We start from the raw sequence: 27,318 nt of genomic DNA, 5'->3' as shown, positions 1-27,318 counted from the left end.
ACTTTCTACAAAGAAGCTTTCACATTATTCATATCATTGATATGGTTGAAATCTGTTAGTAATTTGGGCTTACAATGATTTTTTAAAACCTTTTGTTGTTGTAAACTTATTCGTATATATGTTGCATATTATGACAGGGTGATTAATTTTATTATAATACACAAGTTTTAATGAGCTATTTAACATCACTGCACCAATTACAACTAAGCACTGGTTTTATTGCATTATTTTACTCTGTAAGATATATCCTTACAAACAGTGATATAATTGGTACCTAGTCATGCTATTTATACAAAACCACAAAATGTTGTGTATTATAAGGAATAAGTTGCCTTGCTTGGTGACTTGTGATATCCTTCACTTTATTATTACATACAGTAAATACTGAGCCCCCTGCTCTCACAATGATAATTAAGCTAATCAATTGAATCTAATAATTTTTTTTCTGTATTTAGATTCTCTTCAAACCCAGCTCATACAAATGGGTGTAATTCCTATTTTAGTGGACCTCTTAGGAGTTCATTCTCAGAACACCTCATTGACAGAGATGTGCCTAGTAGCGTTTGGTAATTTAGCAGAACTTGGTAGGTACCTTTCTCATGATTTTTTTTATATATGGTTTAAGTGTCTAACAGTTCAACAGTAGTGATGCTTTTAATTACATCTTTATTTCATGCATAATATATACAGCAATCTATACTTACACAGAAAATGTATAAGTTCCTTTATAAATATTATTAACACAGAGCGTACACAGTTGAAGCCAGGTCTGGATCAGCTTCGACTGCATTTGCTCCTGGCACAAGATTGCAGGGAAAAGAACATTAAGCAGTCCCAGATGGCACCCATCAATTGCCTGCTGCGCTACACTGATTTTTAGGAACATGGGCCAGTATTGGTGTGGTTCAGGAGGGAGGCCTTTCTGGGGGAACTATATTATATAAATACTTTTCACTCTTTTTAACATGATCTCATATATATATATGAAACTGAGATTAAATGATTGTATAGCTCATGCATATGATCAGAATCTGTCAAGCAAGGACCACATCTGAGCGTTGATGTGGTTCTCTCCCAACAGATTGCCTTTGCACCCCCTTATGATTCCATCATTGGCCCAGAGTTTAACCCATTGAAACAGCCCGATTTGGGCCATCCAGTGTGTGGTGCCCTTGTCAAACAAGCTGATTTATCAGTGTATAGCTAATTCCACAGTCACTTTTTATTTGGCCTTTTCAGTGATTTATATGGATCTGATGGCCTTACTCATCTTGTGAACAGGAATATAGCAATCTGCTATAAATCTGAGCACAAAGTGATCTTCTATTACTGCAGAACTCTTTGTCAGAGAGCAGTCCACACAGTTGGGGAATATACATGTAAAATAAATTTTACATGGTCTAACATGTCAAGATTAATGTTTGAATGTTAATCTTTAATTCTCTCCTAATGAGATAATACTAATTTAAATAAGTTAATATATTTAAGATGCACCAGTCAACCATTTCAAGAGATTGCCAAAGAGCACAAGACGGACTGAGTAGTAATAAGAGAAAATGTAAAGCAATATTTATGCAGTGCAAGTGTAAACCTTTCACACCTCAAATAACATACAGGTAACTTCAGTGCAGTATGATGGCAGTCATATCATCATGCTCTGGACCTGGGGCTGGTCATCTTGTTATAATAAAAGAAAAATGAGTGGTTTACAATACTGGGAGAGCCCCTCTTTCAGTGTGCTAGAAAAGTTACTTTTTCAGCAGGGCCATGATACTAAACACAAGGCCAAAGTGACATTAGAATGGCTCAAGTAAAAAAGGTAAATGTCCTACAATGGCCCAGTCACATATTTTCTTTTTATTTCAGTGTTTCAAAAAACAAAAGTTATAAAATAAAACATCATGGTACAATTTTTTATTTGGTAAATGAGAAAATTGATAAAGGGTCTAACTATTTTGCAGAACACTGTAACTGTATGGGATGGTTTAGTCGTCAGTAAAGAGTATGTGTATTAAAAGATACAGATTGTAATCTTCAGTCTCTGGCACTTATAAAACTAGCTGCCAAAGTGCTGCAATAATATTCTGCCTTTGTGTTTGATGAAATGTCATCAGTAAATGTACCAGTAATAATCCCAGATGGTGTCAGCTAACTTGAAAGCATGACAGAGCCTAGAGCTCTTACTGGAGGCTTATAGGTTGTATATACAGTGAAACCTTAATTTTACATTCCCTGATTTTAAGCTTTCCTGCATTTTACACCATTAATTTTTGTTTCCACTAATATATAACACACAATAAACTTCCCTGGTTGTACATTTTTCTGGATTTTGCACCATTTTTTTTCTGGTCCCCTGAAAAACGTAAAATGGGGGTTCTACTGTGTGGCAATGAAAATAATCTTACTGTAAATGAAATCTCAGTCAGTGTGCAGTAAGTAAAAAACAATATGTGCTCTACTAAAGCCTTGTCATCAAAGCCTTAAGAGACTCGTGTAAAGTACCTAACAAGAGAAATGCACAACAGTGTATAAATGTACATATAAAGGGACTCATTTACTAAGGCTGTGCAAAGTGCTGATTGAAATTTTTTTCCCATGGTGCAGCATTATTCAAATGTATTTTTGTGCATCTTAAGCCTGCTCTGATGAATGTAGCACATATCAATGCAAGGCAACCCTGTATCAGTAGCCAAAACTTTCTTTCACCCAGTGAATCAGACACGAATGCTATTATTAATGCCAGTGATCTCAGTAAGAGTGGCACATTTGCACACACATACAGTAAGATAGGATCCATACCATACTGTGTATTGTGTGCAAGTTGTGGTGGACAGTATTCTTGGAGGGTTAAGGGCTATATCTATTGTGGGTAAAAACATTGCAGTTTGTTTCCAAATTTTGCTCCTTGCACATTTCAAATGAATACTAGACTCTACTTCGGTTCCCTAATTTATTAGAGCTTGCAATCAAAAGTCCTTAACGCATTACACAACACACAGAAAGGCTAAACAAGCCTGCCAGCAGTGAGCCTTAACCAGTGGCTCATGAGCAACATATTGCTCACCACTCTATTGTGAGCAACACAAGTTTCCATTTTTAAATAACTGGCTCAGAGGCAAGTTTTCAAAGCACAGAGACACAGTTTATTCCAAGCAAAGCCTCCTACAGTCTAACAAGTCACATGGGCTAACAAATAGCCAATCACAGCCATTATTTGGCATCCCCAAAAAACTTTTTTCATGCCTATGTGGCTCACCAACACTTTTTACATCCTTGTGTGGCTCATGAGTTAAAAGGGTTGGAGATCCCTGTTCTAGAGTGTGAAAGTAAACCCGCACCAACACTGGGAAAACATGCAAGGTAGTGAGCACCCTGGTTCAGGTTGAACCTGCCTCAACTCTGCCTGGCAGCAGTGCTAATCACTGAGCAATTGTGCCATATAGAAAACTTTCATTCCTAACACACTAAAGCTTAGGTAGAGGAAGCTGATGAGTTAAAACTGTTTCTTATTTCATGTGATTTTTCCCTGAACTAACGATAATGTGTCCTTGCATCCCTTTTCTACAAGAATATAGATTATGCCTCAACAAGACCTATATTAGAAATTAAAAATATAGGTTGTTCTCCAGAAACTTCTTCCTTTACTGTGTCGCCTTACTTAAAAAGTCCTGAGTTAGTGGCTTTTACACATGTAAATATAGTTTATTTTTCCTATGGCAAGAGCCTATTTCTGCTTCCCAGGGCCAACATGCAACTTGAGACTCAGCGAGTCAGAGAAAACTCCTTCTGGGTGATACCTAGGTGGGTGGGTAAGTAAGGGATTTCTGTGAAGCCACCAACTTTTGTGTTATTTTAAGGCTATACATAACAATTTAGTGTTTTTCCTTGCCTACCACATTTAAATGGTAGCAGGGTAAAAAAGCTAGAAGAAGGTAAGAAATGCTACTTTTCTATGTACATTACATTCAACTACCATCACTTGAATTAGCCAGAGGAATAATAGCTACATCAGCTTTTGGTGATGTTAATTGCTGTAAGCCTCCCCCGTCTGTCTCAAGTATCTATTCTACAAGTATTAGTAATAGTTGATGATGGTGTTGTAGTTTGTGGGATCTCTTTCAAAGAGTACATCTATGTGGAACAGTGTATGTGTGTTTACATTCATATTCAACACAGTCATATCCTTTGAATCAAAATTCTTGATATTGCAAGGTGTTGATCTACTGTGGTATGTGTAGGAATTGAGTGCCTGAATAAATCCTCATGCTCAATTGAATTGAATTGAAGTCCCACAGGATTGTTGCGCCCTCAAAGGAATTCATATGACCCCCAAGTCTTCTGAAGACTCCTTTGTATGACACCATCTTTTTAAAATAATATAATTAAAGTTGAAATAAGTATTTGTTTATGCCTTCCTTTAACTTGTTTTGACTTTAGCTACATTCAGTCAGAGACATCAAAATCCCAACCAATACTGCTTTTAGTTGCAATTACACTTTCAAGTCACTTAAAAACTTTTAATATTTTAAAGGGTATCTATTGAGAAAATGGAAATGTAATATCAGCCTCATCTCATGGAAATAATGAACTCTCTTCATACCAGTTAAAATGTATGTAACATTTCTAAAATAATCACATTAATCTTCAGTATTCCCTTATTGTCGATCTGCTTGTCTTCATGCAGGAATAAGAGTCAGATTTTGATTGACAGGCCAAATACGTCATAACACACTCAAAGCTTCATATTACTGAAAGGGGAGTAGTAAGGAATAACTTAATTATTTCAGAAATGATACAAAAGTTTTAAATGTTCATCTTTACAGTAATTTCCATGAGATGACGCTCATATTACATTATTACATTTTCATTATTCGAATAGTTCCTCCTTAATTAAAGGGGACCTGTCACCCTAAGAAATAATTCTAAATTATTTTCTATTGTGTTTGTTAAACAAACTAACCTTCACTTACACTATATAAATAATATAAATATTGTTTCCTTCAGTCCTGGAATTACACAAGTAAGCAGGTGCCATTTTGTGGACTCTTATTAAGGCAAGCTTTGTATCACCCCAAAATCGTTTGTATGTGCCAGAATGAGGGACCAGATGCCCAGGCCCATGCACTGCCTACGCAATTAGATGGTTTAAGGCATAGAGGCGGGGCAGGCAATATATGATTGACAGCTGGGATTTTTAAATGCCTTTATAATGGGTTTGGATGTGTTAATATAAAAATGAATTTGGGTTTTTTGTTTAATTTGAAAAGGACTTTTATTATACAGCTTTTTATGTCTGGGTGACAGGTCCACTTTAATGGATAGATACGTTTTATTTCACTATGCAAAGAACTAGCTATGGGTGGGCATCCCTCTTTAATGGGCTTCTATACTGACAAACAATATTGATTGTGTTAGTACTGTACAGGGTATTGCAAGCCACTTTGTATTATATACTGACATTTGTTTTACTAAATAAAATAGCTTATATTTCTCATTGCTGTTTAATGTAAGAGCTGAGAAGGTGTTTCTGCCACTGCAGAGATATGATATATCTTTTCTGGTTTCCAGAGTCAAGTAAAGAGCAGTTTGCCAGCACAAATGTTGCAGAAGAGATTGTTAAACTTTTTAAAAAACAAACAGAGCACGAAAAAAGGGAAATTATTTTTGAAGTTCTGGCTCCATTGGCTGAAAATGGTAAGTAAAATGCATTTACTTGTTAAACTAACAATAGAAAGTGAGCAACTTCTGTTCTATTAAAAAACTAAATGTTACGTTATTGTTGCACCTTTCCATGTATTAAGTATGTTTGGACCGCCATACTCGATAATTAATGTTCCGCTTCATTCTTTCCTTGCCTGGATAGACACTTGGATTGGAAGCATGTTGACCAGATTTGTGGGTAATCGGATATGTATTTACCTCTTACATATCACACACAGTAAAATCTACAGAGCCAGCATTAGATTGCTGTAAATTCTACATTTCCTTTTTTAACTATGCCATGCCACCTGTTTACTGACTGCACTTTCTTTTGAGCATCCTCAATAAGTATATCATTAGCATGAATGCAGATAAGCTATTGGACTAGGAAAGAATACTTTTGCCAGACGCTGTATCTAATTTAGCTGCTAATGGGATTTTAATATTGCAATTATGATTATTTAATTCATTAGTGCCACAGTTAGACAGAACATTACCATAAATCTAAATAATATTATGATGATGTTCCCATACCTGAACAAAATTGTGTTCAGATTTCCTTCACACTGTCTTTATTTCCTTTTTAGAGGACATTGGTCCACATTTACTGATGGTAAAAGAGTTCTAAATACGAAAACACAATGTAGTTTGTATTTGTTTTTTTTCCACCATGCAATATTTTTACACGTTAGAGTAAATGCATCCTTCTAACAAATCTTGGGATAGACACACACTATTCAACAACAAGGGTGCTGTACTTGTAAGTGCCATGCACCTTCATCATTATGGGTGTAATGCAGGCTGACATGGCTCCCTTTGCCTCTTTCAGAGTAATAAGTGAAAAACACATTGGCACATGGCAACATGAAGGTGTCTCACAAATTTGTCATAAAGGAATCTGTTGCCTTAGTTTTGAAAGAAATTACAAATTATTTCCTTATAGTATAGACTTGCAAATAGAATGCCCCATACTCTGATTCTGTATATCACTGAATTTACTCTGCGGACCGTACAACCCCACAAGGATAAAAACCAGGTATTTAGCCCCCCGCCCCCAAAAAAATTAGATTATATCCTGACCTGGATGAATACTTTGTTGAGGAGGTATGAGCTGAAGCTTGTAATTTGGACTCATTTTGAAGCTTGTAACAGCATGTCCAAGGGAGCACTGCTAGGCTCATTTTTTTTTTTTTTTTTTTTTTACTGCAACAGACCCTATAGCTATATAGCTAGAAGTAATCACTGGTAGAAAAACTTGAGCAGGATGCGGCCTAAACAAGCAAAAATAGGAGGGCAGTGGCCAAAATAAATGCATCTTCTGCTTTTTTCTTGTTGCTTCTCTAATCTGCCATTTTTGGTGTCACCTACTGTGAATTATTCACCCAGGTGTTCAGGCAACCCATGGATAGAAAATGTCCCATCTGTCCTGTAGCACACAGCATGGGTGGACAGCAACCCTTGAATCAGTAAATGAAGCCAACCTAAAAAATCATGCTCATACAAAATTTTGGCGGTGAGCAGGTAATTACACAGCCCAGTAAACAAAAATTTTGCATTTCATACATTTTAATGCATTGGCCACAATTGTCAGGTGCATTAGCCCCTCAAACTACCTGAAATTATGGGAAAAATTGCTGTATCAATGATGAAAACCATGTCGAAACTGCCCTTTTCACTCATAAATGATCCATTATGACTGTATGTCTTTAATATCAATTGACTACAAAGAGAGACTTAGATGGGGTAAATATTTGCCTTTTTCATGTAAATAGACATACACAATCTAAAGATGAAAACAGCAGATTCGAGCCCCCAAAATCTGCTGTTTTCATCTTTAGATTGTGTACATCTATTAACATGAGAAATTTCATGCCTCTAACAGTGTTATGGACAAATAAGTTGTTTCTCTTTCTTCTCTTTAGAAGCATTAAGGGTTAAAAATGTGGTATCTTTTTAACATGTTAATAAAGTATGATGTAATTTCCTGTGAATGTGTTTTAAAAATGGATAATTTATCTCCCCCTGTATAGCCTATTATTAAGTCCAGTGTGGATGAAACGCATCGGCTGGTTTTAATGTTTTGATGGAAAATAAAGGACATTGAACAATAATAATCCAGTGTGCGAGCCTTCTACAAGAAAAAAGTAGATTTGCCTTTCCCTAGTGGAATTTCCACCTCTGACCAGTGTATTATTGATCATGGGCATTATTGATATCACACCCACTCTTTGTCTTTATTGATAACACACCCATGGTTACGGGATCTCAAGCATAAAATCTGCAGTTAATACATTCTATTCTATTCAGAAAATAGAATCAAACTGCATGGACAGATTATTTCTTTTGCATTGTAAGATGAAAGTGCTTCTCTTCTCAAAAGAACTATGCCATTTATGAATTATATAGTAAACACATAATTATTCCCTTCATGTAGTTCTTTACTAGAAGGCCAGCAAGTGTTCTACATTACAAATACAAAGCTATATTTGAAGTAACTTTGAAGTAACAAGGCAAATGAGCACTGCTAAAACCCCCTCACCCACCCAGTAAAACATCCAGTGATTTTGGCAGTCACAGGAAGTATCATCATTGTGCAGATTTCATAATGATGGATTTTGTTACAACTGAAAATGCTGAGTAACACACAGAAAACTAGGTTGCATGGAGTCCTATCTATTTATATGCTATTGTCTTTAGAATTAGCCGCCGTGTTAAATATCTTCTTTCAAGAGTCCTTGAGGTGTTGTCATTGTATTGGTTATTGGGATGAGTCGATTCAAGGTTTAGAGTATTTCCTGCAGTTGTCTGTGAAGCCATTTGTATGTTTTGCTACTATATTAATGAGGCTTATTATGATTGGGGAAGAACAAACACTCCTCTTTATACATTATAAAAGAACCAGCTTTGAAAAAGATACTTTTATTTGGGAAACAGGTGCCCTGATTGATTGTTAAAATGCTAAGTGCATTCTTCTATCAATAATACTAAAATAGCAAAGAAGGCCCTAACTATAATATCCACCTGCCATGCTTATGCATACCTCCCCACATTTTGAAAATGAAAAGAGGGACAAAATTTTTTGTCCATGCCCATTTTTGCGACCACACCCCCTAAATACCACTCCCATTTGACTAAATTTGGCAAGTTATTTAAAGTTTGAACACATTTCTGGGGGTTTTGGAGTGTTGTTTTATGTGTTATTACAGTTGGGTAAAAAAAGCTGAAATTGCCCTTTAAGCTACAAGTCTCAGTTCCCCCCAAGAGACCTGTTTAACTTATTAGTTACTATTGTATCTCAGTGCAGGGGGGGCTTTTTAACTTTGTGGGCTCTCTGCCAAAAGCTACTTTTTAATTAAATTTGTATCTTTTTTTAGCATTCAGTGCAGGAGATCCAAGGGAAATGAGGGACTTTTCAGTAAGAATATGGGACTGCTAGTTGAGCTGTCAAAAGAGGGACTGTCCAGCAAAAATCGGGACAGTTGGGAGCTATGCTTATGTCATCTAGATGATCTTTATTGCACCTATATGGCATAGCCTTTAATGTCCTAGCCAAGCAGGCATTAAACGTAAGGCATATAAGGTTAAATATTGAAGGACTGATAACATTAAAATCCACCACCTAGCTTTAACTCCTTATTCAACTTAACAGGTATTCAGTTTCCCTAAATTCGAGACCCTAACAACTCTGCATCTTTGGAAATAAAACCATTAGCAATAAACTGAACCTCCTCATTGTAAAGGTATGCGAGCAACTGGCATTGAAGTCTCACAAGAATTACTGTGAATTTTACTTTCTAAATAATCTGTAGGTCCTCGGTTCTTGCTCTGCAGAGGAAAGAATTCCTACTACAGCACATATTTTTTTGAATTCTATGGAATCTCCCATAACTTAACTTGAAGTTCCAAAAAGTTTAGTTACTTTTGCCCCTTACTTAGCTATCGCTATTTTACTATGCCGTAACAGTGTTTTTTTTTTATTGCTCCTAGCTTTTGCCGGGTTATGTCACCCTGCCTAAATATTAAATAGTTTACTGTTGTTTTTATCACGTAACCAGATTAAATACCTGGGATATTGTACATGTCATGCTTTTCAGCCTGCCTTTCTGCCTTTCCCTAGGAAAGGCAGCTGAGCAGCCACAGAGAGGCTGAAACAAGCATGTTCGGATCTAATAGGTTAGAATATCCTGCTTCAGTTATAGTATGGCATGCATTAAGAATATTGTTGTGGGGCTGAGGATGTATAAAGGAATGAAAATTAGGGATCACAAAAAATAGGGATTAAGAAAATCATAAAACGGGGGAAGAAAACCAGTATAGTAGATGCTTCTGAAAAATGAGAAAAGTGTGATGAATAAAGTATCAGAATTGTAGAGGAGACGATACAAGGAGAAGCAGAGGTGAAAAGGTGGAAGGAAATAAGAACAGACAAATGAGGGCTGATGGGAAGAAGAGAAGAGGAAGGGGACAAGCAGTAATGAAGGGTAGAAATAAAGAGAGTGACAAAAATGTTGGGTAAAGGGAATGAAAGAAGATATACTTTGATGACTGTTTACTGGTTATTATTATTAATATTAAAGAGGTCAAATGACCGTTTTACCTGTGTTAGATCTTAATCCACGAATCATGGCACCAATACTTTTTTCCCATGTTTACCTTGAGAGAGTTGAGAGTTGTGCATAGGCTGTTGGCATCCTAAGGTGGAACGCTGCAAAAGCTTTGTGCTTCAGACACCAGGGTAGATGGTATAGACTGTATATGTCTTATTAAATAAGTTTTGCTTTTTAAATTGGGTTTCTTCTTCATTTTTGAGTATTCATTTTCAATTGAATTACCATTAATATTATTTTCACTTATGAATAAAGCAGCAATATAGTTGACTTTTGTGGAAAAGCATCCTACAGATTACTTTCCAATAGTAACTGATACAGGACCTTAAGATGGGCCCTGCTCTGTAAACAACAATATAAAAATGTTACACAGTTTGTTTTTCATAGCTATACTAATATCTGGGTCCTTATACTGTAATCGTATGATGATGGTAATAGCCATCCCTAATACTGTAAACTGTTGGTTCTTCATATTATTGGTTATGAAATGCTGACGTGGTATTGTCAGATTTGTAATAAAGTCAATGTTGGTTTGTAGGAGTTGTGTACATCCTTGTGCTGATTTCTGGTAGTATGATCGGTATATAGTGGGTTCTTGCTGTTCAGCTGGGCCAGCTGGTAAGGCTCATAAAGATGTAGATATGATTATTTATTAATGCCCAGTGCAAGCACTAAGCAAACTAATGGGAGAGCTTATGCCCATTTTCTCTGCAAAGCAGCTGCACTCTGGTTACGTACGCTCCTCTACACAACGGTTACTTATGATTAGAAGAATTTAGTACAAAGCTTGCCAAGATTATGAGAGTTGTAATTTGCAAAATATAGCAATTGGTATCTGGAGAAATAATGAGGTTCTAGTGAAACTGAAAATAGCGGATGTCTTCCTGATAATGATAATGGAGTTCTCTGATAACCAGTAGTACCATTTTGTGGAATTGATTCACAATCCCTACATTCACTCTGGAAATTAGGGTGCATAAATGTGTGGCACTAAGACCTACATGCATTGCTATATAGTTCTTAGTGCTACAGCTTATTGCATGCATAGGAAAACTGCTGCATAGATTTTGCAACTGTAACTTTTAGCAAACATTTTTATTTATACGGATATTAGATTCTTTATCCAGACTGCTTTGGTCCTGGGGGTTTATGAAAAGGGATCTTCAGTAATTTGGATTACTATACTGTAAGTATGCTAAAAATCATCTAACCATTAATAAACTCAGTAGGATTATTTGCTACCAGTATGGATTTATGCAACTTAATTAGGACCATTTACATTGTTTTTTTATTACAGAGAAAAGGGGGAAAAAATTAATATTTGCTTAAAATGGACTCAATGGGAAATGGTCTTCCCTTAATTCTTAGCTTTATCGATAATGAATTTCCAGATAAGGGAACCCATAGCTAGGGCTGCCATCAGGGGGACACTGGGGGTACAGTTGTCCGGGGTCAGCAGAGGGACCCAGCTAATCCAAGTAAGTGCAGCAGGGCCAGGCCCCTTAAGTGATGAGAGTGTGGGAGTTGCCACACATTCTTTATTTAAAGGAGAAGTAAAGCAAAATACTAAGAGCCCTAATGTTTTCAGGTTCTCTTTTAATGAGCCCCTGGACAGCAATGTGTGTTTTGGTTTTTATGCACTGACTCCTGGGGGAGCCCTGATAATTCTATAACATAATTCAATAATAGTTCTATGGGCCCTGTGATTTCTGGTGGCAGCCCTGCCCATAGCTTTACTGGAATCCGTTCTATTTACATACCAGCACCACATGCAATTTAACATAAACACCATTAAAACAAAAGTTTCAAAGAAACCCAGATACATTACATTTTTTTACTGGTCTGGAACTGTTGGATGACAAGTAGCTCACAAAGACCTCCCAGGTAAATTTCAGGTGAAATGAGGTGTATTGTGTTTATCAGTTGCAGACTGTAACTCAGTGGGAACCTCTGTTCTGTAATGTTAATATCATCTGAGACATTTTGTGATACAAAACTATTACTAGGGGTTATACATTTTATACATTTTGTGAAATACACAAATCCTAAGAATGTAATACATATTTATACCGCCTAAAAAAGATTTTCTCCCTAGGTATAACAGAAAATGCAGTTATCTGAAGAGAGAGTGGTCTAGGGGCCTGCATCGCATTAATATATACAGATGGGGCAAATATTGTTTCAGCATCAGAAGCACAGAATTTCAATTAAAAAAAGGTGTAAAAATTATTGTAACGGACATTTGAGCAAAATGTGTAGATGAAGCTTACTTCATCAGTACATGTCCCAGCCCAATATGACACAAGCAGGACAGAAATTGTTAACCGATTTCCAGCCAACATGCTCTTAAGGTGGGTGGATAAACCCCAATTACAATTCATGCTGCACAGCTTCTGTCTGTTGCTGAGCTTCAGCTTCCAGTATTTCCTTTTCAAATCAGATTCACCCAGCACATGCTAGGAATCGTAATGAAGCAGCAGCTTGAAAAGAAAATATATTCTGTTTGTGGTTAACTTTCAGATTTCATTAAATTAACATTCAGATTGGTCACTCTGTGTACATTGTTTTTTTAAATGTCTTCATCCTGATAATTTGTTTAGGGTAAAGGTAGTGAAATGAAAGTAAAAATATGGGGGTAACGAATGGTCATAGTTACCAGTAAATAGCAAGCAGGGAAAATGCAACTTGTATAATAGTCACAGTAAATAAAATATCTGTTACAAGGGGAAATAGTATGCATTGTATGTGTAGTATGTGGAAAAAAGAACACATCTTAATTGTACTTAACAGAGAAGTAAGCAAATGGTTTAGAACAACTTTGCCAATGTCTGTAAGCATACCCAACTGCCATAGGAGGAGGACAAGGTTAAGACCATGCAAATCAGTTACTTTAGTACAAACAATCAATAGACTTCATTTACCATTCATGGCAAAAGTACAAAAGGCCAAAAATGAACACAGCTCCCCATTTTGCACTTTGCACCTTGCCCATAGCTAATGCAGCTCTTGCACTGCACTGCAGATGCAAATGTTTGCACAAAGATTTGTGAACCCTCTGCATATACAGAGCAAAAAGCCCTTACTGCATATATATGCTCGGTTGGTAGATGGGACTTGGGCACTATGTTGAGAATCAAAATAGTGAATTTATTTAAACTGTATTATATAATTAATAAATCCAATATTATTTCATATAAAATTTTAAATATATCTTCTTGTGCAATGCTTCAGTCTTGAATCATTATATACATATGATATGCATATATTTACTAAATACGTTTGCATGTGATCTGATTAAATTTTTTAGGGTTTTTGTAAAGTTTGTAATTCAAAAAATGTACATATTTTGATAAAAAGAAAACACTTAACAGAATTGTCTTATGGTGTCTGAAGTGAGGTAGTGTAAGAGATACACAGAATACACTGCAGCTTTCAACTATCACAAGTAAAATATCACACCGTTATGATGTTAGCAAAGGAACGTTTTCCAGCAGATATTCTCAACTCAAAAACTGTGGGTGAATTTTTCTGTGGTGAGCTTTAATTTTATACTTTGATAAATCTTTAAGTTTTTGTTTATTAAAGGACAAGGAGAGCTGACTTCACTGGAAAGGTGCAACTATTTTAGGCATGCCCCATGTGAATTCATAGACAAAGACTTGCACCTTACTCAACTGTAAATGAGTTAGTCTAAACGTGGGCATACACAAGAAGATTTAAGCTGCCGATTTGGCAATTTATCTGCCCGTGTATGGGGCCCTTCACAGATCGATATCTGTCTGAAAATCAGCCAGGTGTCAGCTCCTATACCCATTGTTATAATTCGATTGAATTGAGGTGGCCATACACATAGCAATTTCGATCTTTCGTGGTCGCACAAAAGATTGTTGTCACCCTCCACTGACGTTCAGGGCTGAATCGTCAGATATGGAGGTAGAAACAATATAAATTCAATAGAAATTTGATCGGGCACCTTCAAAATCTTTTAACCTGGCGGTATCGTCAAGGCACCTTACACACACTGAATATCATATGAAACAAGGTTTTGTATAATATCATTGGTGCGTGTATGGCCAGCTTTAGCCTGATGGGGACAGGGCACTGCTTTTTTTCCTGGCCAGGTGCATTTTATTTTTAAAAGGAGCACAACCCTGGGGAAAAACTATAGCGTTTAAATCTAATTACACGGGGGGCGGTGCTTAATGTATTGGCACTGCCCAGTGCTTTCTTTGTCTTTTAATATTGGATAGTGACAGACAATTCTCAGAGACTGACCAAGAAAAGTGGAATATTTGATATTAATACCCCCTTATTGTTTGCAGATGCAATCAAGATGCAGTTGGTGGAAGCTGGCTTAGTGGAATGCCTCCTTGACGTAGTTCAGCAGACTGTAAATAGTGAAAAAGATGATGATATTGCTGAATTAAAAACATCTTCAGATCTTATGGTATTGCTGCTCCTGGGTGGTAAGTAAAATGCTTTTAAAACTATATGCATGGATAGTGGAGGTACTTTCAGTATTACTATGTGATAGTCTGACCTGTAGTAACATAATGATTGGGCCAAGACATGTCTGACATAGTATTCTTTTTCAGATAGGTCTTGAAATTATGATATCATTTCCAGTTCCATATTTGAAGAGAACAATGACAGTTACTGCTTAATTTTATAAGGTTCCCTACTACATTTTTTGTTTTTTAATTTAGGGGGATATTTTTTGTTGTTGTTTGCTGCTTTTACTCATTACATTTCTACTTTTATAGCTAGGGATTAATTAATCTCCCAAGGAGGCAGCAGTTCAGTATCAAAATAGAAGATGCATAGGAAATGACTAATATAGAACTTTAAAAATAACTGTAGAACAGAAGCTTTACAATGTGTCAAAGAACCTAATATGTTAATTTGTCCTTAAAAGGAGCAAAGAAAAAAAGAAATACTCCAGGTATCATTTATACCCTCTGCATACAATGTATCAAGCTTCTTTATCCAAAATGCATCTGCACAATTTTCTATTAAATGGCAATCAGCAAAGTAAAATGATAAGTCTTTATGTGAATTTATTTAAAATGCCATCTGGTTATGCATATATGAATAATGATACAAATCCTTTATTATTTCTGCTACTGTAAAACTCTGGAATCTTTTTTTTTGTGAAAATAAAAGTGCTTAAAGAAAAACTAAAGCTTAAAGGACATGTAAACCCCATACACAAAAATTGAATCAGTGAACAGCCTCTTTGAAATCTTTTAAAGGACAAGGAAAGGCAAAGTCACTTGGGGGTGCCAAAATGTTAGGCACCCCCCAGTGACTTAAATCGCCTACCTTTTACCCCGGGCTGGTGCCCCTGTTCGGAGAGAACCGCACCAACCCGGGGTACCTGCAGCGATTCCTCCTTCCTGATCGCGTGTGCGCGCATGCGCAGTAGAGTGGAAAGACGAACTTTAACAGAGAAGTCGGCTTTTCACTCTACTGCACATGCGCCTGTCCTGGGGTCCCGGCAGGACGAAGCAGGAAGGAGGAAGTGCTCGCTACAGCTACCATGGGCTGGTGCTTTTCTCTCCTAACAGGGGCACCAGACCGGGGTACAAGGTAAGTCTGACTTGACTTAGCCTTTCCTTGTCCTTTAATACCTGACACTCTGGTTGGTCTACTCTTCTTTGACCTCACACTAAATCACCTAGATTTCCTTCTCCTCTTCTAACTCACTCAGCCCCCTGCCTCAGGAATTTACTTTGGCTGTTGGCTACTAGGCATGCATATATAGAATAGAAATAAGGCTGATTGGTAAATAATATAGATTATTAGGACACAGCGGTTCTAAAAGCAGTGCAATTAGCATCAAAATGTAATAATCGACCCTGCAGCATCGGCTTATATGACAGACAAACATCATTTTCCATTTGATAATTTGAGATGACCCCTAATTTTAGCTTCTCAACAAAGGGCCAGCGGAAATGGAGCATGTGCGTGTCACTGACCCTTCTAAAAAAAAAAAAAAAATCCAAGATGAGGAGCTCCTGTGACAACTTTAAAAGCCTGGATCTTTACTGTTATAAAGATGCGGCACATTTAGACTGGTGCAATTCTATCCATATTTATTTATAAGGTTTAGTTCTCCTTTAAGAATTAATAATTCTATTCAAATCAGTTTGTAAATATTTATCATGTATTACTGAATTTGAAATATATAGTAGGGTGTCTGACTATTAATGGGTGGGTGTTTATAACAGATAAAATATTTTTGTTATATAGAAGTAGATAAGCAAATATGTTCCAATATTCCAGATACACTCTAATTTGTAGAGGTTATGTCTGGTTAAGTATAGGGACATTGTCAATTCAGCCCAAATACAAGCACTCTGATTAACACCTTTTTAAAGTCCAGGATTTAGGACTGTCCCAGTGTAAATTCAAACAAGCATGATCTGGTATTAAAGGAGAAGGAAAGTCATTTTGGCATTTTACTGCCAATAGATTTGCCACATTAGTGCCACCTGGACCATTATATTTATTCTGCAGAAAGCGTTATCATACCTGAATAAAGAGCCCTAGAAGCTTTCTCTGTTTGTTTAAAGGAGAAGGAAAGGTCTATGTAAATACAGCCATAAGCACTGACAGAAAAGCTGCAGGAAGATACCCTGAACATGTTTACAAAAAAGTAGACAGACACAAATCCTGTGTTTCTTTTCTTTTAATGCTTATGGCTGTATTTACATAGACCTTTCTGATAAAACTTACTTAGTTTTTACCTTTCCTTATTGATTGCTTTATACGTTACTCTGTATGTCTAATGTATGTAACCCACCTATTGTACAGCGCTGCAGAATATGTTGGTGCTTTTTAAATAAATGTTAATAATAATACTAATATGGTATATTAGTGCTGGTTTCTAATTCATTTTATTATATTTCTTCAAACAATTATGTTTGCTTCATTTTCTAGGTTGTAAATTGTATTACCAGTTCAGCATTTGTGTTTTTTTTCTTGCTCTGCTAAATATATAATAAGTTAGTCCTTCAGGTAAAAATGGTTAGTATTAGAAGTACTGGAAAATAAGGCTGATAAAAGTAAAGCAGAATTATAATGTTCCTCCTTAAATATACATATTTGAGGGCATTGTACATTCTATACACAAACTGCCTAGTTCATACAATACATTTCCTCATGTTGGATGCTATGTGATGTCATGGTCAGAGGTTGGCTCTTATCAGTATCACATAGCAAGGAACTGATTTACATATTAAAATAATGTAACATTTTGACTAAAGGTGGCCTTACGCAGGCCAATTGTAGCTGCCAATATCGGTCCATTGGACCAATTCGGCAGCTTATCGGCCCGTGTAGGCACAGAAACGATGGCCATACCCGACAGATATCTGGCCTGAAATTGGCCAGATATCGATCGGGAAGGTTAAAAGATTCATTCGGATCGGGGACCGCATTGGCTCGTTGATACGGTCCCCGAACCGACTGTGCCATTGCCGCCATTTTCCCGATAGGTGGGGATATTGGGAGAAGATCCGCTCGCTTAGCAACCTTGCCAAGCGAGCGGATCTTAACATGTATGGGCACCTTTACTTCATATGGGCAAATTGGTGTTGTTATCACATAATCCCCCTTTTGTCTGTTCATATAAAAACACAGGAAAATATGCATATGGACATAACTGTACAAGTCTGTAGAGGCAGTTCTATTTTATTGGTTTGTATTGATGTATATTTATTTTTTTTACACAGATGAGTCCATGCAAAAACTCTTTGAAGGGGGAAAGGGAAGTGTCTTTCAAAGGGTGTTATCATGGCTTCCCTCCAACAATCACCAGCTGCAACTTGCAGGCGCTCTTGCAATTGCAAATTTTGCAAGGAATGGTAATGTTAACTCTCAAATCTTGTTTTAACCACTAATAATTTACTTGCTAACAAAATCCGTTCAAATACCTTGTGTAAACCCAGGTGGATACTTGGCCCCCAAATAATCGCAAGTATCTGCCCCTGCCTGCACTCAGAGCCATTGCGTCGCCCTGGGTGCTGCATACTGGAGCAGTTTTGCACTGAAATCTGCTCATTGTGTCTGTACCTGGGCCAAAGCGATGGCTTTGAGTGCAAGCACTTCAGTAAGATTTTTAGAGCGTGGAGGTGGATTTTTGGCCTGAGAATTCACCTCATGTGGCAGTGCCCTGAGTATGTTTATACGGATATGTTAAAGCCATGAATATGTTTACGCAAGGCATTTAAAAGGATAAATATGCTAATATGCCAAAATCCTGGCAGAAAAGATTGCAGTAGGTTTCATGTATTGTACAAAGTTGTGCAGGTGTGGGATCTACCATCCAGAATGCTTGGGATTTTTATCAGTTAAATCACTATATCTTAAGTCTGCTAAAAACATTTAAACATTAAATAAACCCAATAGAATTGTTTTGCCACCAATATGGATTCGTGCTTACTTACCGTCAAGTACAAACTACTGTGTTAATATAAAGTATATTCTTTTTTAATATCAGATTTTTTATTTTTTTTTGCTTAAAATGAATTTATATGGGAGATGGCCTTCCTGTATATTAAAATTTCCAGATAAGACATACCAGTTTTCCAGAGAAATTTGTCAAAAATACCATTGTGTTGGCCTGTAAACTGTTTGCTTTTTTTTTTGTTCAGCAAACTTAAACACTGAGCTTTTTCTTTTAGATGGAAACTGTATCCATATGGTGGACAGTGGGATTGTACAGAAACTTCTAGATCTTCTAGACAGGCATGTAGAAGATGGAAATGTAACAGTACAACATGCAGCACTCAGCGCCCTTAGGAACTTGGCCATCCCTGGTAAGATAAGTATTCCTAACATGTATTTAACATAACATAATATTATATATATAATATAAGTTACACATATAATTTTTTATCAACAGAAAATGCAATCAATGCAACAAGAGGGCTAAAACTACTAATATAAGATAAAAAATGATTCTCGGAGAATAAAATGGATTGTTATGAAGGGTTTTGTTCATCCAAGTTATGATATGCAGTATCCAGCGGTGATAAGTCTAAAACAATAGGATTTGTTTTATCAGTGATCCTCAACCTTATTTACCCCTGAGCCACATGTAAATGTAAAAAAAATTGAGGGGCAACACAACCATGAAAAAAGTTGCCCTTTGTGGACTGGCAGCCTACGGGAGGCTCACTTTGGCAGTATTCCTGGTTTTTAATTATACAATTGCTGCAAAGTGTAGCACCACTATGATGCCAATGCCTAAAAAAATCAAACAAGGTGTACAAGGTCATAATTATATGAACCTATTGTTTTGAAAAAGAAAAAGTAAAAGAATGCACCTCCCCTTCAAGACAAAGTTTCTCATTCAAATATAACTTTTATTCAGTATAAATATTATAGTTTTTTAAGCAACCAAGTCTTGCCTCCAAGCCAGGAATTGAAAAATAAGCTCCTACTTTGAGGCCACTGGGAGCAACATCCCAGGGGTTGGTGAGCAATCTGTTGTGAGCAACTGGTTGAGGATCACTGCTTTAGACTTATCATTACTATATACTATCTTCAGAAGGCAACTATAGGAAATTTTGATTAAGCATCTATGTACAGAAAAAAGAGATGCAGTGTGTTCTGGTAACTTTTTCCACAGTTGGTAAATGTTGTGTGCATTGAGATAGAAATCCTGCTGATCAAATGTAAGTATAAGTTGCAGAAGCATGGAAAGGGATCAGCATTCTCTTGTGTGAGGCTGATGCTGGTACTTACATATCCGCAGCAAAATGCTTTCACCCCACATTCCCTTACCATCTGCCCAGTGCATAACACTTAAATCTCACCCACGGATCCAAATGCTTATACGTCTGCATATTGTTTGAGAAACAAAGCCAAAATAATTTTCTGGCTTAGAAATACAATATACTGTACCTTGGGAAAATGTCATTTTCAAAAATACTGAAAACAATATATAACAGGCCCTGATTAAATATCAATAATTCAAAATGAAATGTTTTTAACAGACATACTGTATGTATATTATAAATATTTTATTGTTTCATTTTCCAGTTGTGAATAAAGCAAAGATGCTGTCTGCGGGGGTTGCAGAAGAAGTTCTGAAATTTCTTCGTTCTGAAATGCCTCCAGTGCAGTTTAAATTACTAGGAACTTTGCGAATGCTAATAGATGCACAAGGTAATGACACAAAGAATAATTAGGAAAATATACTCCATGTCCCCTCACCAACTGGAATAATGTTAACATTAATGTACAGTATACATTTGGTAATGGTGAAACTCATTTTCTTATATAACCCTAAAGAACAATATAGCCATACAGTCTGCTAGACTGTCATTTGTTTACAGGAAATGTGATTGTTAGTGAGATAGCACAGTGTTTTAATAAAAATGTAACAATCAGCATGTGTAACACTAAAAAAGGCTTTAAGTAAAGTGTGTGTTATGCTGAATGTGATAATTTAATTGCATATTATTCTTCTCCCAGCAGGATATTGTTTATTTAAAGAATGTTAAACCTAATTCACAACTTAGGTATCAACTAACTTTTGTACAATTGTACTAATTATATCTAAGATAAAGCTTTTTATACAATATATTCTGTGACCTCATAATGGTTATTTTTTGAAAATACTGTCATGTTCTTTTCAAAACACATCAGTTAATAGAGCTTCTCCAGCAGAATCCTGCAATGAATTGTGATTTAAAAGTTTAATATTTAATTTTGAAATTTCACATGGGGCTAGCCATATTCTTTATTTCCCAGGGTGCCCCAGCCATGTAACCTGTGCTCTGATAAACTTCAGTCACTCTTTTCTGCTAAACTGCAAGTTGGAATGATATCAGCCAATCAGCAGAACAATGAGCAGGGGACAAGGTAGCAGCTCCCTGACACCTCTGCTAAAGGATTCGGCTGTTTAAACGGATAGTGTCTCCATGGGCTAATAGTACTGCTGGTACTGTCCTAAATTTTAGCAAGCGGGTAAACCGGCAAATTGCTTATACTGCAACACAGTACTAGTACACAGTTTGCATTTCTAAATGTGCTCATGTGCCCCACCTAGTGGTAGACATGACAATAGCACCCAAGCAGGAGAAACCATGTTTTGCTATTATACAACTTGGGTCCTATTGAAAGTAAATTGAGTATTCAGAAACAATATGTTATCTGAAAGCAGTTCTAATGTGCAGCGCTGGTTCCTTCTGACAGCTCAGAATCAGGCACAATGCACAATGCCTACACACCAATATTACAGCTAAAAAAAATACAAATACATTTGTTGGTTCAAGAATAAAATTTTAAATTGTAAAGTGAATTTAGTAGTGTAATTTAGAAATAAAAAGTACAGCATAAAACTCAAAATCCCTCTAAAGGGGTAGTTGATTGATAAGTGAACTGTTATATTATAAATTGATCAGCTCAACTTTTTTCAGTTGATCTTCATTTTTTATAGTTTTTTAATTATTTGCTTTCGACCCCTTTAATATTAATGACACACAAAACTATTGTCCACTGGTGAAATGGGGTTGTTGCAAGCAGTATACATCTGTCCTTTGCTATTATCTGCACTGATTTTTCTTACTAGATGTACAATTGAATATGTTGCATATTCTGTGATTTACAGACCTGTAAAGAAGGGAACTCGAAGCGTGCAAATTATTGAGGAAAATAATCAACAAAAGTCCAGTAGCACACTGATCAATTGTCAGCTAGTGAAAGTGTTTATTCAGCCCAATGTATATAGATACTGGCAGCGTTTTGGGCCACTTTGACCCTTCCTCGAGTCAGTATCAGTATGCAGTGACAATTTATTAGTGTGCTACTGGACTTTTGTTGATTATTTTCCACAATGATTTGCACGCTGCTTGTTGATGTATACTGACTCATATGAGAGTCCCTCCAGTATTGCCACCTGTCATCTATCCAGGTGGGTTGAGCTCCTCTTCTATAGTTAATGGTGGAAAATAATGTCTTGCCAGGAGTAGAGCTGACACAGCTTATTTTTTTAATGGTACACATAGTCAGAACCAACAATTCAGAGAACAGCTGTTTTCAGTAGCAATCACATTCACAAACAACTTTAAGATTACAAAACATTTTTAATCAATATATATTGCACAGTTGCTTAGAATTCAATTTGCTTTTTTATGCAAAATATGATATTTTGGTTTAACTATACAGTACTTTTTGTGTTAGGTGTATACCCCCAAAATATCGGTCATGGGTATACAGTAGACCCCAGGAGTAGTTGGTCAAACCCATTGGTCAAGCATTTTCAGGCTGCAAAAATTGGTGGTGCGTGTAAGCATGGCCCACCACAGCACACATTATCTGACATTTGTGCACTTTAGCTGGACTCCCCACTACTTCTTTCTTTATGGTGTAATATTGCCCAGAATTCCCCCCATTTTCCCCCCAGTGTAATCTCTGACACCACTGGGCTTGGGCCATCAAATCCCTTCTTAACCTCAAGCTGGGTCAGGCCTAGGTTGAGAAACAGAAAGTTAGGGCATTTGTGTGTCTGGAAATTCACAAATGATAACATCACTACCCAGGAGCTATAATTTACTTGTTGCAGAGCAAACTCTACTGAATGTTCTGTTCTGTTTCTCTCTTTTCTGTGTGTTCATTCAATGTTTTACCTGTCTTGTGACCTAGCTGAAGCTGCTGACCAGTTAGGAAAGAATGAAAAACTGGTGGAACGCTTAGTTGAATGGTGTGAAGCCAAGGACCATGCTGGCGTTATGGGAGAATCTAACAGGCTACTCTCAGCACTCATAAGGCACAGTAAATCAAAGGTCAGTTTAAATACTTAAATTTGAGAACCGTAAACAAAACAAAGACAACTCATGTATATGAAAGTTTTCTTTGTTATGTTATGTTTAGCTTATATCCAGCAGTGTGTACAAACATAATTTATTTAAAAAAAAGTAATTCAGTAATGGGAGAATAGGAAAAAAAATAAATCCTTCCTGACTCCAATATGGCAATGGGACCAGTCCCTGGATCAACCTACTATAAGCTATTTTCCATAACCCTGTATTCCCTCACTTGTTAAAAAGCCATCCATTCTCCTTCTTGAAGCTATCTGATGTATCTGCCAGTACGACTGATTCAGGGAGAAAATTCCACAACTTTACAGCTCACCCTGTAAAAACCCTTTCCAAATATTTAGACGGAACCTCCCTTCTTCTAATCAGAATGGGTGCCCTTGTGTCAGTTGGAAGAACCTACTGGTAAATAAAGCATTAGAAAGATTATTATATGATCCCCTAATATATTTATACATAGGTATAATGCATTTTGCCATAATGTTGTACCCACAAAATAGATCTCTAACATTTATATAACACTAGCAGGTTAATATGAAGAAACGGGGATCCTACTCACAAGGGCTTATAACCTTAAGATGTACACATATCTGCATCAATTTTAATCATACTTATGAGACTTGCTTACCAATCCCTCACTAAAATACTCATTCTTATCATTGTTCAAAGCTCTGACTGTGAGTGAGTACACAACCATAACCACATATTAGTTCTACCAGTTCCCACAAGCCATATTAGTTATCTCAATGGGTTCTCTATTCAAACTGGTTAGATCATAAAGTCCTATTTTTTGCAGCGTGGAATTAGAACATAAAGTCCTATTTTTTGTCGCATGGAAATGTTAGCATTTTTTACTCTTTAATAATATAGGTGATTATGCTAGAAGTGAAAGCTCTATTCATTTCTTTGATTTGCCGTGCCTATCATGTTGTTTTGGAGCCACAGTGCACTGTAAATTGTATATTGTTGGTATAAGAACTTATTGTGCAAACGGTTTCTTTCATTGCTTGATTCTCTATAGGATGTAATTAGAACAATTGTTCAAAGTGGTGGCGTCAAGCACTTGGTCACCATGGCAACCAGTGAACATGTAATAATGCAAAATGAAGCCCTCGTTGCTTTGGGATTAATAGCTGCATTAGAATTACGTGAGTATTTTTGAGTAATGTGTTTCATCTTGACTTTGATAGCAGATTTGATTACTCTTTTTTTTTTTTTTTTTTTTTTTTTTTAAATGAATACCTATGAATGTTTTAAACATCTGAGTTTGTTACATTGCATTACTTATTTGCTACCCTGCTGGCAGTAGAAGATTCTTCTGCAAACATATATAAAATCAAGTACAATAATATACCAGTATAAATCTCCCTTCCTTCACCCTTTGTTGTGACCATTTTTAAAGCAGCAGTCCATTATGCAGGGGGTTTATCATTGCAGTGTAAATATATTTTTCTTTTTTCTATTTTTTTTTTAGGTTCCATGTTTTTCCATTTTTCATGATTAAAACAATAATCAAAAAATATTTTCAGCACAAAACCTATTCATTGAACTCATGTTGACATGTTATACTGTGACTTTAAGAAATAGAAAGCAATTAAAAAAATTTGTGGTACAACAGTTGAAAATTAATGAATAATGGCAAACTACCTCTTTTAGGGCTTATTTACTAACAAGTGCTAAAGTGCACCAGTGTAGCAACAACCAACTAGTGATTATTTTCCCTCAGTCTTAGAGGGAAGAAATAATGAACTGAGCAGTAATGAACTGAGCAGTGTAGTTGCCTTTATTTGTAAATCAGCCCCTTAAAGATGTGTGTCACCTTCAGGTTAACTTTTAGTATGTTTTTAGAATTTATTTAATTATTTGCCTTCCTCTTCTGACACTTTCCAGTTTTCAAATGGAGGTCACTGACCCTGGCAGCCAAAAAACTTTTCCTCTGTGAAGCTACAGATTTATTTTTATGGTTACATTTTATTACTTCATCTTTATCTACCATCATATCATAAGGATTTAGCTAACAACTAAACAGAATTGTATTAAAAATATCTTATATAATATCTTTTAATGTGTTCCTTTTGTAACTGAATATATTGTAGAAGCTGCCGAGCATGATCTAGAAAGTGCCAGGTTAGTGGAGGTCCTGCACAGACTGTTGTCCGATGAGAGAAGCGCTCCAGAGATAAAGTACAACTCCATGGTCCTGATCTGTGCTGTAATGGGATCTGGTATGTATTACATTTGGTTTAATTTCTAAAGTAGGGATCCCCAACCTTTTTATTTGGAGCCACACAAGCATGAAAAAAGTTTCCTTTGGGATGCCAAAAAATGACCTTGATTAGCTGATTAGTAGCCCCACGTGGCCTGCTAGCCTGCAGTAGGCTCTTCTTGGAGTCTGTGCTTCCAAAACTTAACTCCAAGCTGTTCTCTTGTAAAATGGGCACCTACTTTGAGGCCACTGGGAGCAACCTGTTGCTCATGAGCTACTGGTTGCGGATCACTGTTCTAAAGCATTAAATGTGAGCTGCAGAGGGTTATAAAAATGTTTGGGTTTTTCTTTTGTTTTGTTTTTTATTAAATCTGCATGCAACTAAGCTTGTTCAACCTCATCTACTACCAGGCCCCAGCTGTGGTTCCCTTTGCATTGTCAATTCGTATTTAAAAAGTTTTCTTGTTTATTTCTCATGTTTGTTAGTTCATCAATCTAAGGGATATCTTACCCTTAACTCACTGTGTAGCTCAGCAATAAAAATATTTGTAGAAGACTTTTATTTATTTAGTTATTTGAAGGTTGAATTGTGCCTGCTATTAAAAAATGTTTGTTGAATCACAGAATAAAACCATTATAAATACCTGATGCACTACAACCAAAAAGTGGGGTCTTCATCAGGAGTAAAGAAAAGCCAGCTGATAAAGACCAGTGGTTGCCTCCAGCAGCTTCCCTTTCTTTGATTGGTAAATGCCAGGAAGTGCAGGTTCGATTGGTTTCAGCAAATGCTTAATGGCAGAAAAGCCCTCACACCTTTACTTTCTGGTGTTTTTTATGCAAGTGAATGGGAATTGCTGGTGTCAATCACAGGAGGATTTTTGACAGCTAAAATACACCAGTCTAAAAGGCACCCGTCAAATACAGATGTTTTACTTCAAACTATTTGTAAAAGCTAAGCACACATTGAAGGTTCCCACAAGCATTATGTCTTTTGTTGTTCTCTTTTCCAGAACCTCTACACAAGGAAGTTCAGAAGCTAGCATTCCTCGACGTTGTATCTAAATTACGAAGCCATGAGAACAAAACAGTTGCTCAGCAGGCTTCTCTAACAGAGCAGAAACTTACTGTACAGAGCTGAGATTTGTTTGCACACAATGTCTATAAACACTGAATCCATTGTTCTCCCCTGTTTTTGCCAATGTCCCCATTACTTGTGTTGTTTTATTTGTGCATGTTTGTTATGATACCTCAGTTACCTTTGTTATGAGCCACCGTAGGTACCGCTACGACCATATTGTTCCACTTCTATCCTTGTTGCTTGAATCCAAGGATAAATGTGCATGTGTAGTCCTTTGATGTACATGTGATAATCAGTGCTCCCTTGATGCAACCCTGAACTGCATTGTAGAGTATTGCTAGATTAGGGGTAATGCATAATACAGCCAGTTCTTTTTGAATTGGATTATCAAATGTAGTAACACCAGCACCATTTTTGGTGCTCTATAAGCATACTAGGAAGGGACTGTATTTCCGCACATTCACTAGTCTTGACTATTGCTCTTAAACATGTGGTACAGTACCTAGAGTTGACTAATAAAATTCTGGTTCCCTCTTGATGTTCTCTTGTTTTATCTCTTTTAAAAGAACCTCACTAGATTGTTGGTCCTCTGATCATCTCTTTTTAAAACACCTTTTTGATGTCTAGTTGTCTTTTGCCTTCACTGATTAAATCATGTGACACATCTCGCATGAGCAAAGGCTATAGCCTGCTTTAAGTGCATAAGGACAAAGCTTTGAAATCAACATTACTGTCAGTATTGTCAAAACCAAAAGATCATATCATAAGCAATTTATGGTAAATTCATGTAGTCAATTGTTACAACAATTATAATGTATTAGTAAAAAGCAATAACCCTTTGTGAATTTTAGGTACAGTATGTAGAGGAATATTAGAGGGATACTTTTTTGTATCACA

General features: G+C 36.4%; 1 protein-coding gene across 2 annotated transcripts in view; it reads left to right on the top strand.

The window, feature by feature from the left end:
• The window catches only part of rap1gds1 (RAP1, GTP-GDP dissociation stimulator 1), a 55,398-nt gene extending 28,439 nt beyond the window's left edge, over positions 1-26,959 (top strand). For both annotated transcript variants that reach the window (XM_004911102.3, XM_002936739.4), the window contains 10 exons: positions 456-584; positions 5,569-5,694; positions 14,630-14,773; positions 18,044-18,175; positions 18,995-19,129; positions 20,358-20,483; positions 22,965-23,104; positions 24,159-24,285; positions 25,234-25,362; positions 26,354-26,959. In XM_004911102.3, coding sequence (XP_004911159.1) covers positions 456-584; positions 5,569-5,694; positions 14,630-14,773; positions 18,044-18,175; positions 18,995-19,129; positions 20,358-20,483; positions 22,965-23,104; positions 24,159-24,285; positions 25,234-25,362; positions 26,354-26,481 — 1,316 coding nt within the window. In that variant the 3' untranslated portion in view covers positions 26,482-26,959. The remainder of the gene's footprint in view (positions 1-455; positions 585-5,568; positions 5,695-14,629; positions 14,774-18,043; positions 18,176-18,994; positions 19,130-20,357; positions 20,484-22,964; positions 23,105-24,158; positions 24,286-25,233; positions 25,363-26,353) is intronic.
• Positions 26,960-27,318: the final 359 nt, after the last annotated feature.

Source organism: Xenopus tropicalis, chromosome 1, assembly GCF_000004195.4.
Source record: "Xenopus tropicalis strain Nigerian chromosome 1, UCB_Xtro_10.0, whole genome shotgun sequence".
Taxonomy (NCBI): Eukaryota; Metazoa; Chordata; class Amphibia; order Anura; family Pipidae; genus Xenopus; species Xenopus tropicalis.
Note: the sequence above shows the minus strand (reverse complement) of the source record. Positions and strands in the feature narration are given on the sequence as shown.